We start from the raw sequence: 15,440 nt of genomic DNA, 5'->3' as shown, positions 1-15,440 counted from the left end.
AAAATTTTTGAAAAAGTCAACTCAAATTTTCGAATTTGATGAGAGAAAAAGGGAAAGATAATTTTTTTGATTTTTGAATTTTTATGATGCAAGAGAAAAACATGAAAATTATGCAATGCATGAAATTTTTAGATCAAAACATGTGATGCATGCAAGAATGCTATGAATGTCAAGATGAACACCAAGAACACTTTGAAGATCATGATGAACATCAAGAACACATTTTTGAAAAATCTTTAATGCAAGGAAAACATGCAAGACACCAAACTTAGAATTCTTTAATGCTTAGACACTAAGAATTCAAGAATGCATATGAAAAACACTATATAACACAAAACAAACAAATCATCAAGATCAAACAAGAAGACTTACCAAGAACAACTTGAAGATCATGAAGAACACTATTAATGCATGAATTTTCGAAAAAAATGCAAGATGCACATGCAATTGACACCAAACTTATGACATGACTCATGACTCAAACAAGAAACAGAAAAATATTTTTGATTTTTATGATTTTCTAATTTTTTTGGATTTTTGTATAATTTTTTTTTGAAAACATTTGGGAAAAAGGAAGTAATGAATTCATAGTCCTCAATCAAAATCCTGGGAATTAGACATGGCTTCATGGCCAGTCAAGCTAAAATATGTTATATGAAACACTAGAATTCATTCTTAAAATTTTTGAAGAAAAATATATTTTTGAAAACATTTTTTTTTTTCGAAAATAAGTGAGAAATTTTTGAAAGATTTTTGAAAAATTTTTGAAAACAAAACAAAAAGAAAATTACCTAATCTGAGCAACAAGATGAACCGTCAGTTGTCCAAACACGAACAATCCCCGGCAACGGCGCCAAAAACTTGGTGGACGAAATTGTGTTCCATGTTCTTTGTACTTGTATGAGAGTAACAATATATAATTGTATTGAATCCTCATTGTGGCTCTATGTGTGGACACAACTCCGTTCAACTAACCAGCAAGTGTACTGGGTCGTCCAAGTAATAAACCTTACGTGAGTAAGGGTCGATCCCACAGAGATTGTTGGTATGAAGCAAGCTATGGTCACCTTGCAAATCTCAGTCAGGCGGATTTAAACATGATATTTTATTAGATTAAAATAAACAATAAAAGGGATAGAGATACTTATGTAGATTTATTGGCAGGAATTTCAGATAAGCGAATGGAGATGCTTTTCGTTCCTCTGAACCTCTGCTTTCCTGCTATCTTCATCCAATCAGTCTTACTCCTTTCTATGGCTGGCTTTATGTGATACATCACCACTGTCAATGGCTACTTTCGGTCATCTCTCGGGAAAATGATCCAATGCCCTGTCACGGCACGGCTAATCGTCTGGAGGCATCACCTTTGTCAATGGCTTCATCTTATCCTCTCAGTGAATAATCTGCTCACGCACCCTGTCACGGCACGACTATTCATCTGTCGGTTCTCGATCATGCTGGAATAGGATTTACTATCCTTTTGCGTCTGTCACTAACGCCCTGCAATCGCGAGTTCGGAGCTCGTCACAGTCATTCAATCATTGAATCCTACTCGGAATACCACAGACAAGGTTTAGACCTTCCGGATTCTCTTGAATGCCGCCATCATTCTAGCTTACGCCACGAAGATTCTGGTTAGGAGATCTAAGAGATACTCATTCTAGCTTAATTCATGTAGAACAGAAGTGTTTGTCAGGCACGCGTTCATAAGGGGAGAAGGATGATGAGCGTCACACATAATCATCACCTTCATCACGTTCTTGGGTGCGAATGGATATCTTAGAAGATAAATAAGAAGAATTAAATAGAAAACAGTAGTACTTGCATTAATCTTTGAGGAACAGCAGAGCTCCACACCTTAATCTATGGAGTGTAGAACTCTGAATCTGATTTCTGCTCAAGTCCCTCAATTTCAGCCAGAAAATACCTGAAATCACAGAAAAACACACAAACTCATAGTAAAGTCCAGAAATGTGAATTTAACACAAAATCTATTAAAAACATCCCTAAAAGTAACTAGATCCTACTAAAAACATACTAAAAACAATGCCAAAAAGCGTATAAATTATCCGCTCATCACTTATACATAGGGAAGCTAGTAGCGAACACTTGAATAGTTGTGAAGTTAGCCCAAGTGTTGTTGACATGACGGTGTACTTTTTCATTTTCAGATTTAGAAATCCTAGAGGCTCGAAACCAAGTCGGGCCATACTTGCGCTCGATAAAAGGAGCAAATTTGAGTTCTTCATTTTGGAAGGACTTAGAATTATAAAGCTTGGTGAAAACCTCCTAAAACAAATCTCTCATAGTGGAACCAGGAAATTTAGGTTTCAACACTGACAACATATTGCCTTTGATGCGCTGTGTTGTTGCAAGTGGAGCGTCATCAACAAGCATGAACTTCTGAAAGACAGTATTCAACCACAATTGAAAATACCAAAGTGGACTCTAGCACTACGAGGAGTCTCTTGCACAGACTCTTAATCATCTGGCCTAATTCATCATATTAATTGCCTAAAAGGAGTTTGGTCAGGCAATAGCTCAATGTGACTTCATGATAAAGCATAGCCAAGGGCTGATGAAGTTTTTGCATAGTCACACTATGCGAACAGAAGACTATCCCATTTAGCCAAAAGCACAGGAAGGTGATGTGTTCTTCGACAGTGTCAGGGTCATTACCTTGCCCCATGTTGTTTTTGACAAATTTCCCATAGACTGGATTGTTCCAATTGACATCATATTCTTTGGTTGGCTTTAATTCAAGAGTGATCTTGGTTCCAGACTTTCAGTAGGGGAAAGACATGTAATAGCAGTGATGTCGAACAACGTTGGACCTACCATTCCACATGGGAGGTGTAAATTGCTAGTTGTTTGACTCCAGAAATAAAGGATTGCTCTGATCATCCAATGATGGGTGGTGAGTGGATACTGCGACAATCAAATAAGGTCATATATGCCTTTCAAAATCTAGAAATATTTTTTGTGTGACTCAAGTCTTTTAAACCAAGTTAAGAAGTTAGTGTTCTTGAAAGAGATTTTAGCGTTGTTTTGAAAACCACGAGTGACATCATCGAAAGGGAGCCATATACATGTCACTCTTTATCAATAGTTCTTGATTTGGCAAAGTTGGAAAGAAAGGTAAGACTCCATTGATACGCAAAAAAGGCAGATGAGGACTTAGAAAGAAATGCACATGATCTTCAATAGCATAAGGAAAAATAATTTTGTCTATGTTGGTAGTATCGATAGGATTCTCGATGATGGTATCTAAATCTCTTGATAAAACCTTGAGATTGGTGCTTGAGGTTTCCCCAGTTGGTTCCTTCTCTTTTCTTGATGTTTCGATTGCCTTTTCATATAGGAAAAGTATATAGAACCAACTAATAGCCAAGAATGGAACAACATAATTAATTTAAATTAGTTTTATTAATTTATAATTTAATTTATTTTTTAAATTATTGTTGACCACATTCAAAACATGAGGGAAGATACGCTAGTGATAGGAGAGAATCACGGAACAGATGCGCTGAGCATTCAAGCTCACTACCCTGGGTTACCCTTTCCAACTAGCGCCATCATTCTTTTTCTCTCCTCCAAGAAGCATAGCCGCCTAGCTCCTCCACCATCTTCACCCAATCACTCAAGCTGTGTCGCCGTCGTCACTCCTCAACCGTGCGGGCCACTTTTCATTCACTAAGAAGCCGCCGTTGGTGCAACACGTCCCCGGAAGCCTTGAATGCATGTCACATTGATCATCATCACTTGCTTGAGACCGTCCTTGCTTTTCCACTGTGCGTGCCACTTTTACTCTAAAAAAAAGAAGTGGTCGTGGCGGCGCAAATATTCGGGAAAAAAAGTCTCCATGGAACGCTCAAATCCGGAAGGGAAACCAAATAGCACAGTGATCAATGCTAGTGAAGGCAATGATGAATTGAATGACGATGGCGTTGTTAATCAAGAGGGTTCCTTGGTATGTTGTATGTTGTATATGTTAGTCTTGAATTGCATGAGGTTTTATGAGAATGTGAAATGTGAATGTTTCTTTTCCATGTTTTTTAGATGTTTCTTTAATTTTTTTCTTTGAAAAAAATGTGGCACACCTACGTTGCTAGTGGACATGTTAATAAGGTATGATTGTAATTGAATACATTGGGTTGCGGAAAAAGGCTATGCTTAGCTAATGTCATTGATACAAAAAATTCCAATAGAGATAGACATAGATAGTGGATATAGAAATTAATTAGGTTGTGTGGAAGACATGTAAGTTCTATGTTAGAAAAGACAAAATTATTGGTAGTTTATACTGCTCCTAAATGTGCGAATAGTCCAAGATCCATTTCAATCTCACTGTGTTGTCCGTCTATGTCACAATGCATGCAATCAACTACATCTTGTTAATGATTCATTGATTCCTAATAGAATTTTTATTAAAATGTGTGTTGTGAAGGCTTCTTATTCATGGTAATTAGATGTTTGTTACATTGATTAATTTTTGGAAAAATCTGGAGAAATAATGTGGTTAGATGAGATAGTCATAAAGTCTGCTTGAGTGCTATATGTGTTTCCATTTTTTTGTTGATATGTTTTATTGGATTGCTTCATTATATAGTAATGGTCATAAGTGGATTAAAATTTTGTCCCCATTGTCTTTAATTGAAGGTCGACGAAATCACCGACGTCATGGTGATGAGAAATGATGAGTTGGATTTAAGACACGAGGTTTGAATTATTCCTTATTGTGTGTTAGCACGTTATAGTTACCACTTTGATACTATCTTTCATTTCTATTTGGTTCTGTGAATTGGCTTTACAGTTGCCGGATCATAGTGGGCTCAGTGAAGCGGAAATTCCAGTCATAGGAATGAGTTTTGATTCGCTGCCTTTGGCACAGGAGTTTTATGCAAATTATGCAAAGAAATTGGGGTTTGTAACTAAAGTCAGGAATACGAACTTTGACAAGACGCGGAAGGACGCAAAGATACCCATTAATCAATCTCTTCACTGCACTCGAGAGGGTTATCGAGAATCTCATGTTAAGGTAGCAACTCGGTCAAACAGAATAACAGCCACGAGATGCAAAGCAAGAATGTATGTCATGCTGGACAGGGAGAAGGAATGTTAGGTTGTGTCTAGGGTAGAATTGAGGCATTCTCATCCCTGTTCAGCTGAGAAAGCTGTCCACTATCATGAGTACCGGGAGCTGACCAAGCATGCCAAGTACGTCATTACAGATAACGACGAGGCTGGCATAAGACCCAACAAGACGTATCTAGCACTGGCAAACGAAGTTGGTGGGCCTTCAAAACTGAGTTTCTCAGAAAAGGATGTCAAAAATTACATCACACGTAATCTCCGATGCTCCGATGACAATGAGGACTTCCAAGGGATGATGAATTATTTCGTTCGAATGAAGGAGATCAATCCCAACTTCTTTTATGCCATAGATGTTGATGATGATAATAAATTTAAGAGTGCACTCTGGGTAGATGCAAGGTGCAGGGCTTCGTATGAATATTACGGAGATGTGGTGTCGTTTGACACCACATACAGAAGAAACAGGTCTGTATACGTATTGGTGAATTGCAAGAGCAGTTATTTCTTAAATTTGTCATGTTACCTTACATTTGCTTTTGCTGTATTCTCAGGCATGGTCTACCATTTGCATCCTTTATCGGTGTAAACCACCATGGGAAGTCTACTCTTCTTGGCTGTGCTTTACTAGGCAATGAGGAGATCCCTAGTTTCGAGTGGGTGTTCACGCAGTGGGTGAGATGCATTGGGACTGCGCCAAAGGGGATCATCACTGACCAGTGCAAGGCAATGGCTGGTGCTATAAGGAAGGTCCTACCTGATACTGTCCACAGATGGTGCATTTGGCACATAATGAAGAAAACACAATTCAAGCTCGGTGGCTACACTAGGTACGGAGAATTGAGTGCAATGATGAATCACATTGTGTATAACTCTCCTTCGAGTGAATCGTTTGAAGTTGATTGGGCTGCTTTCATCAAAGAATTTGCGTTAGGCCAGAACAGATGGTTAGCAGGTCCGTGATCATTAAATTAAATCCCGTCTGTTGGTTTCATGTTGCCTATTTATTCATTTAATTTTATTACTGTCGGTTGTTTCCGTTCTTGGGTTTTTTCCTTAATAAATGTAACTGAATTTTCTACCTTGTTAGTCAGTGGATGTTCTTTTCAATACACGTACTGATGTTTCTTTTCATAGTGTGTCTGGATGTTTTTTTTTATTTGTTTTATCGGTGCTTTGTAAGCTGTCATCCTGTTGGGTATAAGCGACACTCTTATGCTATTTTTTTTCTTGTGCAGATCTTTATGCGAATCGACGTAAGTGGTTGCCAATATTCTTCAAGACTGAATTTTGGGCCGGCATGAGGAGTACACAACGGAGTGAACAGCATGCACGCATTCTATGGTGGATACCTGCATTGCAAGAGTGGGTTGGTTCAGTTCGTCCATAAATACGATAATGTGCTTGGAACCAAGGAGCAAAAGGAACTTGAAGATGATGCTGCGGACTCGAAAGGAGCCATCCCATGTATAGGGAGCACAGGCATTGAGCGACAGTTTCAACAGGAATATACGAGTAATATGTTCCGGACCCTTCAGTTGGAGGTAAGGAAAAAAAACCGATTGTGTGGTTCGATCAACTGAACAAAAAGGAGATACAATTTCTATTAAAGTGGACGAGCAGAAGGTATTTTGGGGGAAGCCTGTCTACCATACTTTTATAGTACAGTTTGACCCCTTGAGTCAAAAGAGTCGGTGCGAGTGCAACAAATTTGAATCCGTTGGTATATTGTGTTACCACATCTTTGCGGTGTGGTCATACTATAGAGTTGACACAGTACCGAGCTGCTATGTTCTTCCTCGATGGAGTAAGAATGTCATCCGCAAGTACACTTACATTAAGAGTATCCATGACGTGGCTCGGAGTAATGAAAGCCACAATATGTTCAGGCAACTGTGTTCGGAGTTCTATAACGTTGCTCAGGAGTTTGTTGCTTGTGAAGAAGAAGCAACCATCTTGTGAGCTGCCCTTTCGGATGCAAAGTCCAGGCTGACTGATCACCGTGCCAGCATGCGTTTCACTACTCTTGATGGGACTCAGAATACGATTCCCACACAGAGCACATGCGGTGTTATTTTACATGACATATAGGGACCCTCAAGGGTTAAAACCAAAGGACGACCGAAGAGTAAGAGACTTGGAGCAGAGTTGGACAAGTCAATTAAGAAGTCAATGGAAAAAAGGAAGAGGAAATCACAACCAGTATGTGTCAGGAGTGACGTCTATGTTAAATTTTTTATACCCAATGGTGTTCCTGATTCATATATGTCGTTCTCTTCGTGTTGTGGATCTTGTAGGATGTTGTTGACCTTCAGACAGATAATGATCGTCATGGTTCTGTAAACAACAGACTTGGGGATTCTACTATATGGAATTCATCAGATGGTGGCAGATTCATGGACCTGTTGAACTCTTTTAGGCATATATAGTCAGGTTTCTTGGCATGAGTAATTTGTCATTCTTAGCTAGATTTATTGTTCCTTTAGACACAACTGAATAAACTCTTAATTTTTCTGTTTTGTCACTTTCATTTATCCTGTTATGAAGTATTCATTAAAAGAATCAAAAGTACAACTGTTGTTATTGTTCCCCAATCTTTGGTTAGTATGGTTTTAAGAAAATGAGGTTTCACTTATTTGTTCGCAAAAAAAGAAATGTATTAAATTAAGCCCGAAAACTGCCATTTAGAAAAAAATAAACGCCATTCATATCTCAATGGAATGCACACTGTCGTTAATGCGTAACATATGAAACATAGAAATCATATCCAAAACCATCCAATTTACAAGAAAAAGAAACATCTGTGTGTCTATCAGTAGCAACATCCAATTAAAATCCTGGTTAAAGTCACCAGTGCCACCATAAACGAACGGGCCGTGTAGACTGATTATGACTGAAGTCCGCGCAAAGCTTATACTTCCAGCAATGTCACAATTTCAGCAACAGAAAATATTCAGAAAAAAATATTTAACGCCTCCACTTAGTTAACACCACGCTAGTGAATGGAAAGAAGTGCCACTTAAGCATAGGCATGAACAAAAGGGTTGTATACACCAATCAGAGTATCCTGAAAACTAACTGTTTGATAATCCTGAAATACCTAACATTTGAAACCTGCTCAGGAGTATATAACAAAACACGAGCCACACACTTCTAAATGAAGTACACACAAGTTCAAATGCCTAAGATATTATAGTTGACAAAACAGATTCAGAACCATCCAATTTACAAGAAAAAGAAACATTTGTGTGCCCACCAGTAGCAACATCCAATTAAAATCCTGGTTGAAGTCACGGAAGCCACTGTAAACGAACCGGCCGTGTAGACTGTTAACGACTGAAGGCCGTGCAAAGCTAGTACTTCCATCAACGTCACAATATCAACAATAGAAAACAGTGATAAAAAAATAAATAAATAATGCCTCCTTTTAGTTAACACCACGTTAGTGAATGGAAAGAACTGCAACTTAAGCATAGGCATGAACAAAAGGGTACTGTACACCGATCAGGGTTGACGTTGTAGTATAAATATGAAGTGCATTTCTTAATGAACCAGTGATATCCACAGATTGAAAACTAATTGCTTGAGAATTGTGAAATACCTAACTTACGAAACCTGCTGAGGAGTATCTAACAAAACACGAGAAACTCACTTCTCAATGAAGTATATGCAAGTTCAAATGCCTAAAATATGATAGATCAAAAAATAAATTCAGAACCATCCGATTTACAAAGAAAAGAAATATCCTAATGCATAGCATGAGCACCATCCATTAAGAGGTTTTGTCTTGATTGTCACCATCAACTTGACAAAATCCGCAACATGAAATCATGAACCTGCAGTGAAGCAGGCTTTATTAGGCTCACACAAAACGAATCTAAGTCGTCAAATGGTTATATGAACGCCTATAACTCTATCAGGAGGCCATGGATAGACTAAGGTATGTATATTGATTTTTTCTTACCAAGGAAACTGTCTTCTTCCGTTGTCTCTCCCCTTGTTTGGCTTTCTAATCGGTAACCCCGCACGCTGCAGCATGCTCTTCGTGCTTGGTGCTGTGAATGGTGATTTCACAGCCTTAGTCTTTTTCCTTGGCTGGTTGTGGCGCACAGGAGCGCTGTTCAATGCCTGCAGCGTTGTCCCAATTTGTGAATTATGAGGACCCAAGACTATGTCTAGTATGATCTCCTTCCTAAACTCCTGTACAACGTCCTGCATGACAATTTCGTGTTAAAGGGTAATTTTAAATCCGAGAAAGAAACTGACTAGAAAGAGTTTGAAATTAATTGTTATAACATATTTAACTTCACCTTGTCCCAATGCTGCAAGGGTTTATCTAAACTCCAAAACTGCATGAACTTGATGACGAATACACCACAATCACAGCTATATGTACAAAAAGAGAATATTATTTCCAATCATGTTATCATTATCAAGTGAAGTGCTGTTAAGAGTATTCTTAGGTGGCTTTTTAACTGACCCGTTATCTTGTCTTGGTACGCTGGGATAGAAACGAGGTAGACCGTCCTTCGTGTGCTCATATGCGGGCATCGTAACTTTTGCCATGTCTTCAATGATTCTCCCCTGGAAAGCAGCAACACGTTAGCAATGATACATTTTGAGTTACCCAGGCTAACGGTGATCTAATTGACTGAGGTATACTTACCGCATAAGCATGTATTTTTAATCTTTCATTACTAGGTTCTCCTATATACATACTATCCAGTACCCACAACCTTTTCTGATATATCTCAAAGGCATACAGCCACCAATGACGATCGATACAGACTGGGGCAAACCACTGTGATGGAAACATAGATATCAAATCAGTTACACGATCAATGGAGTCACCAAATACAGATATAAGCGAAATTTCTAAAACATTTAGCATGTTGAGGAACATATAATGAAACGAAAGCCAATCACATCTCAATTAAGTACACGCTGATTCAATTGCCTAAGACGTGAGAACTAAAAACCAAATACAGAACCATCCATTTGGCAATTAAGGGGAACATCCCGTTGCCTATCACAAGCAACATCCAAGTAATAAACACGGTGTTGTAAGCACTTAAACCAAAAAATCAACCTTCAACTAGCGCATTAACTTACCCATTTTCGCTTGGAAGCTGCTATCTTGTCAAAAAATATAAAATCATCACCGAAGTGAGGACCCAACCCCACATAACTAACAGTAGGAACCTCCCTGAAGGAATCCAAGTTCCTCTTTTGCAACACAGTTTCCTGTATAAAAAGCACTATTTAGGATCAGACCTCAAAGATTGATCGATAAGAAGCCACAAATTCGTGCATACCAAAATTTCTGGAGGAATACAGTAAAAGTCATTCTTAAACCGCAACGATTCTGGGTCATTAAAGGTTGAACACATCCAATGAACGATCTGCATAAAAAAATTTAAATTGCGTTAGGGTCATCTGTTTGTGCCACGATATATATTAAGAAACATATTCATTCTATAAATGTGTTAGTGTGTTCTACTTACGTTGCTGGTGACCCAACGCCAGGGTAGCAATGAGCAGATGTCCTCTCGGACCAATGATAGATGTTGTTTTCCTTCATATGCCGCCACAACCTGACTCTGCTCCGACGAACGATTGGCAGCCCATCGTCGCAATCGCTCCTCATCATCCTCGTCCAGCTTCCGCCTTTTTAGCAGTGGATGCACCTTTATAGGAGTACATTGGGTAAAGATTTGTTCCGTCCGAGTCATGCACGGTGAAATCTTCTTGCTTGGTGGGCTAGGAGTCTTACAAGATGGAGATGCTGGCATCACGGTCTGCAGTGGCCTCGTGTTCTGCAGTTGCTCCAAGTATTGCCATATTCATTCACTCTCGGGATCTCGGTTTGACAGAAAATTGGGATTACTGCAAATAACTCAACCTATGTTAGAGAAAAGGCAGTTGTATACGGATGCAATCCCTAATTCATTAAAAAGCAAAATAGACCACAAAATGAAATAGTTTTGCTTAGGAGACTTACCCGTCGAACTCCCATTCTTCATGTTTCACCAACGCAACCGAGAGTGTTCCTGCATCGGGCAAGCTAGAGACAAGTGTTGCTTGGGGAGCGTTATCCTTATTGAGGTCCCCTTCGGGTGGATCAGCACTTGGTTTGTGTTGGTCAAATCTCGGGTTATACAGTCGGCACATCCTCTTGGCAAGAGGCTCATTCTCCTCATCATCATCTGTGCTAATTGGGGGATCCTTTTCCTCAGATTATTTTCAGTTGGACCTACATGATCGGTCCTTCTTAGCCCCTCCATTTTTTTGCGCACCTCTCCTGCTAGGCTGTTTTATTCATAACGATTATGTTGGATAAAGAAACATCCAATTACATTGAAAAGAACCTAATAAACTTATGCAATGCTAGTCGATATACTCATTCTCGGGCTAGTTTTTTATCTGTCAGTGCGGCGTGAAGTTCTTCTAATTGGAGGTGTTGTGCATCCACTTGGTCGTCTTTCCTTTGATACCTGCCTACTCTCTCCACCGATTGAGCTCCCCTGTTTGAAGTAATAGCATGAACCATATTAACCATAGCGAAGTAAATTTGTTAACATGCTAAAGCATCGTGTTTACCCTCGACGGCACCGAATCCGTTCGCCCACGCTTCTGTGGTGCTTTTTTTCCCGTTTTTTTCCTTGCAGCTTGCGGTGAACGACCCTTTATGTCCTCAACTTCACCCTGTCTTGTCAAAAGGCGCCCCTGATTTAATAAACGAAGAGAATCAATGATCTTAGTCGAATCTCAAGGCACCACCAAAAGAGAAACCAGAAACAGCATGATAAAAAAAGCAAAAAACATACTTAGAGTCAACCAAAAAAGGAAAAAATAAAAAACATCTTGACTCATTTGATAGGCATTTTCGACTTTCATAGTGGCATAATTTAACCGTTTACGAGAGTGAAATGAGTACCTCGGATATAATATACTGCGCCTTCTTTTCTAGCCTCTCCGAGCTCCACGAATCGAGCCATGGCTCATGCTCAAGACAGTTGTCGAGCAGACCGTATTGCAATCGCTGAAAATAGAGGATCTACACAGAGGACGGGCACAAGTCATGTTATGCATGAAAGAAAACCAAGTTGAATATATACTATTAAGTTGAACAGTTAGCATGAGATATGGTACAAGATTCTATAAGGCTGGCAGTCAATTGAAATATATCAGGCGACACAGAATTAGTTATAGGAAACATTCAGATGAAATCATACACCGAAGCATCTAAAATTAGTAAACAAAGATTCAAGTAAATCATCAACATATCAGTAAATATCATACAAATAACATTATTAGAGCCTGAACTCTCCAAACTAGTGTAACGCAGATAACTCTTATACAATTTATTTTGTTCATAAAAAAATGGCATACTGAATTCGGTAATGGTCATCGCGTCATACCAAAATGACGAACATGCAGCCTTCACACGTTTTATTCCCTTTCAGCTTATACTTCTCGACTGCCTTGTCAAACCACTTCAAAATTTCCAACGGCCAGTTGAATCTGCGCAGATCAGAAACATCTAACACGGGGTAGATGTGCCATGGAGAGAGAACCTATTGAGTGGTGGGGCACAGGAACATTTTCATCACCACCAGTAGAAAGCATCTCCTGAACTCCATCCTATCTGATTCGGTGGCTATTGGACAACTGTAAACTAAATCCCGAAGTTCGGTTGTTGTCCGTCTATGGAACCTTTTTTGAATGGCCACGTGGGATGGATTACTGTCATCGAGAGCTGGAAATGGATCCCCTACAACATGTTAATGTGTTATTGCATGGTAATATTTCCATACCCAAAGATATTTATGCCAGCACGCCTATGCAAGACTAGGTAATTAAGATATCGGAACTTACCTCGAGACGGAAGGCCGAAGACCTTCCCGATTAACTCGGCATTGAGGCGGATGTTGCCTATGTCGAGTATAAAAGTTCTCTGCTTTACTTGATACGACTCAGCTAGGTGAACCATGATGGCTTGCTTTACAAACCAATTTGGAACAAGCCTCAAGAATCCGAATCCGATTTCATCAATCTCCATAAGCTTATCAACGGAGTTGTTTTTAGTTAGCGTTCTCATCATGTTATGTATGTAGCTGGGCGAGCATCGGGACTTTAACAATTTCTGTTAATTGTTACACAAACGGTAAGTCACACATACGATATTATGGAATGGTAATCTGTGAATGGTAAACATCATGTTACCTTTTTTCCCATGTTGGTTGGCTTTGCTACAAATCAATCCTGCTACGGTCTCACAAGAAACAGCCCCTAATCCTTTAACGGAAACTGCCAATAACCATCATGGGCAACATCAAAAGAGTTCTCAATTAAACATGGTTGATGATGCAACATGAAACCAACATCAATTAATACCATATCAAACCAACATTAGAAGTAGTAATTCTAACTACAGAAACATCCATTCGCTAGTTATAGCAATTCAGCAACATCCAACAAAGTAGCAAAAGTAAATTACATTGACTACAAGCATAGTTCCTGAAGATAATCATAGATTACAAAACAAGAATAAACCATTTCAAATTCTACGTTCTCGGTAACTAGTAAACACCAAGAGATGTAGTAACACCACCAACAAATATTAGCAGAAAAATCAAATTTTCTTGCTGGTGGTTTATAAAATCAGTTCAGACCCAATTTTAGTTAGAAAAAAAAAATCACAATTACCAGTGCAGTACGTATCTTACCCCCTATGAATTCAAAAAGAAAAAACACTGCTTAACCAAGGATTACAAAAATAACACCTGCTAAAATCACAGTGAAGACATGCATACAGCAATGTGTATTGTTCCTTTAAGAAGGCCATGCTCCATAATAGGTTTGTATAGGCATATATATCTATGCTTTTTTGGCATAGCTGTGCTCCAAATATAACCATTACCTTTTTGTTATATTATCTTTTTAATTAATTATTACCTCTGTTTTTCTTTAGGCCTTTATTATATCAACGGAGGAACACTACTTTTCTTGCTTCATAATGCTTATCACTTTGGAAAAAAATAGATTTGAATGGTATCTATTAGCTTTTTAAACTGCTACACATATATACAATATAAAAGAAGTATAATGTGACTTATGTATATACCATGCATTAAATGGGGAATATAGGAAGAGAGGCACAGAACACTAATTAGAGTAGGTGCTTGAAAACATACATAAATTTGTGTCTGTATGTATAGTGTTTACTTATAATGATACATTTTAATATATGGGGTAAAAGGAAACATGTATGGTTCAAATAAGCCCATAGCATAAAGCTCCAAGGAAGAAACACCGTTCAACAATAAAACATGTATAAAGAAAGACATGGTCTTTAAATAATTGATCCACTTGGTAACGAACAACATACACCCAAAAAGGGTCAAACATAACAATTTCAAAAACAACAATAGCACCATTCACGTGTTCCTCATCAGCTTCTTTGGATTATCATCAAAGTTCTAATTTTATGATTCTTGGTAACTTACAAACTCCAAAAGATTTCATCTAAAACCTCGTATAAATGTTAATCAGAAAATCAAACTTCTTTCGATTGGGTTTCATCTATTAAGAACAGGCCCAAATTTAATTACGGATAAAAAAAATTACCTGTGATCAAAATTCTGAATAACAGGAAAAGATGCAGCTGATACGCTTGACAACCACCTGTGATGCACCGAGATTATATTACCTGAGCAAAAACAACATAGAAGAAACACCCACTCAATTAAAATTCACCATAACCACTACACAAAAAACCACGTCCAATTCTGTTTTTAAAACATGCATAAGAAATCAGAGGAAACATCTACTATACCTGATAATTGGTGAGACGATCAGAAGATGCTGGGCTGGAGAACTGGAGGAACACCGGCGGAAGGCGCAGCTGCAACAGGAGGCTTCCGATGCTCCGGGGATACCTGCATGCAGTAGCAGATTTCCCAGAGGCGTGGAGGCGCGAGGCGGGTTGATGCTTCAGCGCGGCGTCGCGGCGGCCGGAGAAGACAAGGAAGAGGGTTCCGCGATTTTTCCAGTGGTGTGGCGCGTGTGAAGATGTTTTTCAAACTTTTGGTAAAACTGTGAAAGTAGGGTTTTGGGTGATGGTTAATCTGGTTTACCGTGGATTAATTTTTTGGATGTTGGAGCCAATTGGGCTTCCGGTTTCAAGCCCAACTGCATTTAGCTTATTCTTGGCTTATATAAAGTTGGTTCCCTGGCATTATTGTTTCATATATCATAGCTAAAAAAAAGGTTTTTACATCAATAGAAGCAAAATAGATGATTGTAAACATTTTAAAAAAAAAAAGAAAAAAAGAAAGGAATTGTCA

General features: G+C 38.7%; 3 protein-coding genes across 4 annotated transcripts; 2 read left to right on the top strand and 1 right to left on the bottom strand.

Moving 5' to 3' along the window:
- On the top strand, positions 3,863 to 6,054 carry LOC107620194 (protein FAR1-RELATED SEQUENCE 5-like). The gene is made up of 5 exons (XM_016322395.1): positions 3,863 to 3,970; positions 4,660 to 4,719; positions 4,814 to 5,117; positions 5,166 to 5,559; positions 5,646 to 6,054. The coding sequence occupies exons 1-5, from the start codon at positions 3,863 to 3,865 to the stop codon at positions 6,052 to 6,054; spliced, it is 1,275 nt and encodes a 424-aa protein (XP_016177881.1).
- On the top strand, positions 6,420 to 7,520 carry LOC107620193 (protein FAR1-RELATED SEQUENCE 5-like). The gene is made up of 4 exons (XM_016322394.1): positions 6,420 to 6,635; positions 6,760 to 7,049; positions 7,194 to 7,293; positions 7,389 to 7,520. Exons 1-4 carry the CDS (start codon positions 6,420 to 6,422, stop codon positions 7,518 to 7,520), a joined length of 738 nt encoding a protein of 245 aa, XP_016177880.1.
- On the bottom strand, positions 8,617 to 10,877 carry LOC107622199 (putative ubiquitin-like-specific protease 1B). 2 transcript variants are annotated; one of them, XM_021113543.1, is made up of 5 exons: positions 10,596 to 10,863; positions 9,758 to 10,493; positions 9,572 to 9,675; positions 9,397 to 9,477; positions 8,618 to 9,303 (listed from the first exon to the last, which is right to left on the bottom strand). In XM_021113543.1, exons 2-5 carry the CDS (start codon positions 9,992 to 9,994, stop codon positions 9,267 to 9,269), a joined length of 459 nt encoding a protein of 152 aa, XP_020969202.1. In that variant the 5' UTR covers positions 9,995 to 10,493; positions 10,596 to 10,863; the 3' UTR covers positions 8,618 to 9,266. The 2 variants fall into 2 exon arrangements, with proteins under 2 accessions (XP_020969203.1, XP_020969202.1); XM_021113544.1 differs by lacking the exon at positions 9,397 to 9,477 and having other exon boundaries at positions 8,617 to 9,303; positions 10,596 to 10,877.

This window comes from Arachis ipaensis, chromosome B10 (genome assembly GCF_000816755.2).
Source record: "Arachis ipaensis cultivar K30076 chromosome B10, Araip1.1, whole genome shotgun sequence".
Taxonomy (NCBI): domain Eukaryota; kingdom Viridiplantae; phylum Streptophyta; class Magnoliopsida; order Fabales; family Fabaceae; genus Arachis; species Arachis ipaensis.
The sequence above is the reverse complement of the archived record's forward strand: the minus strand, read 5'-3'. Positions and strand labels throughout refer to the sequence as shown.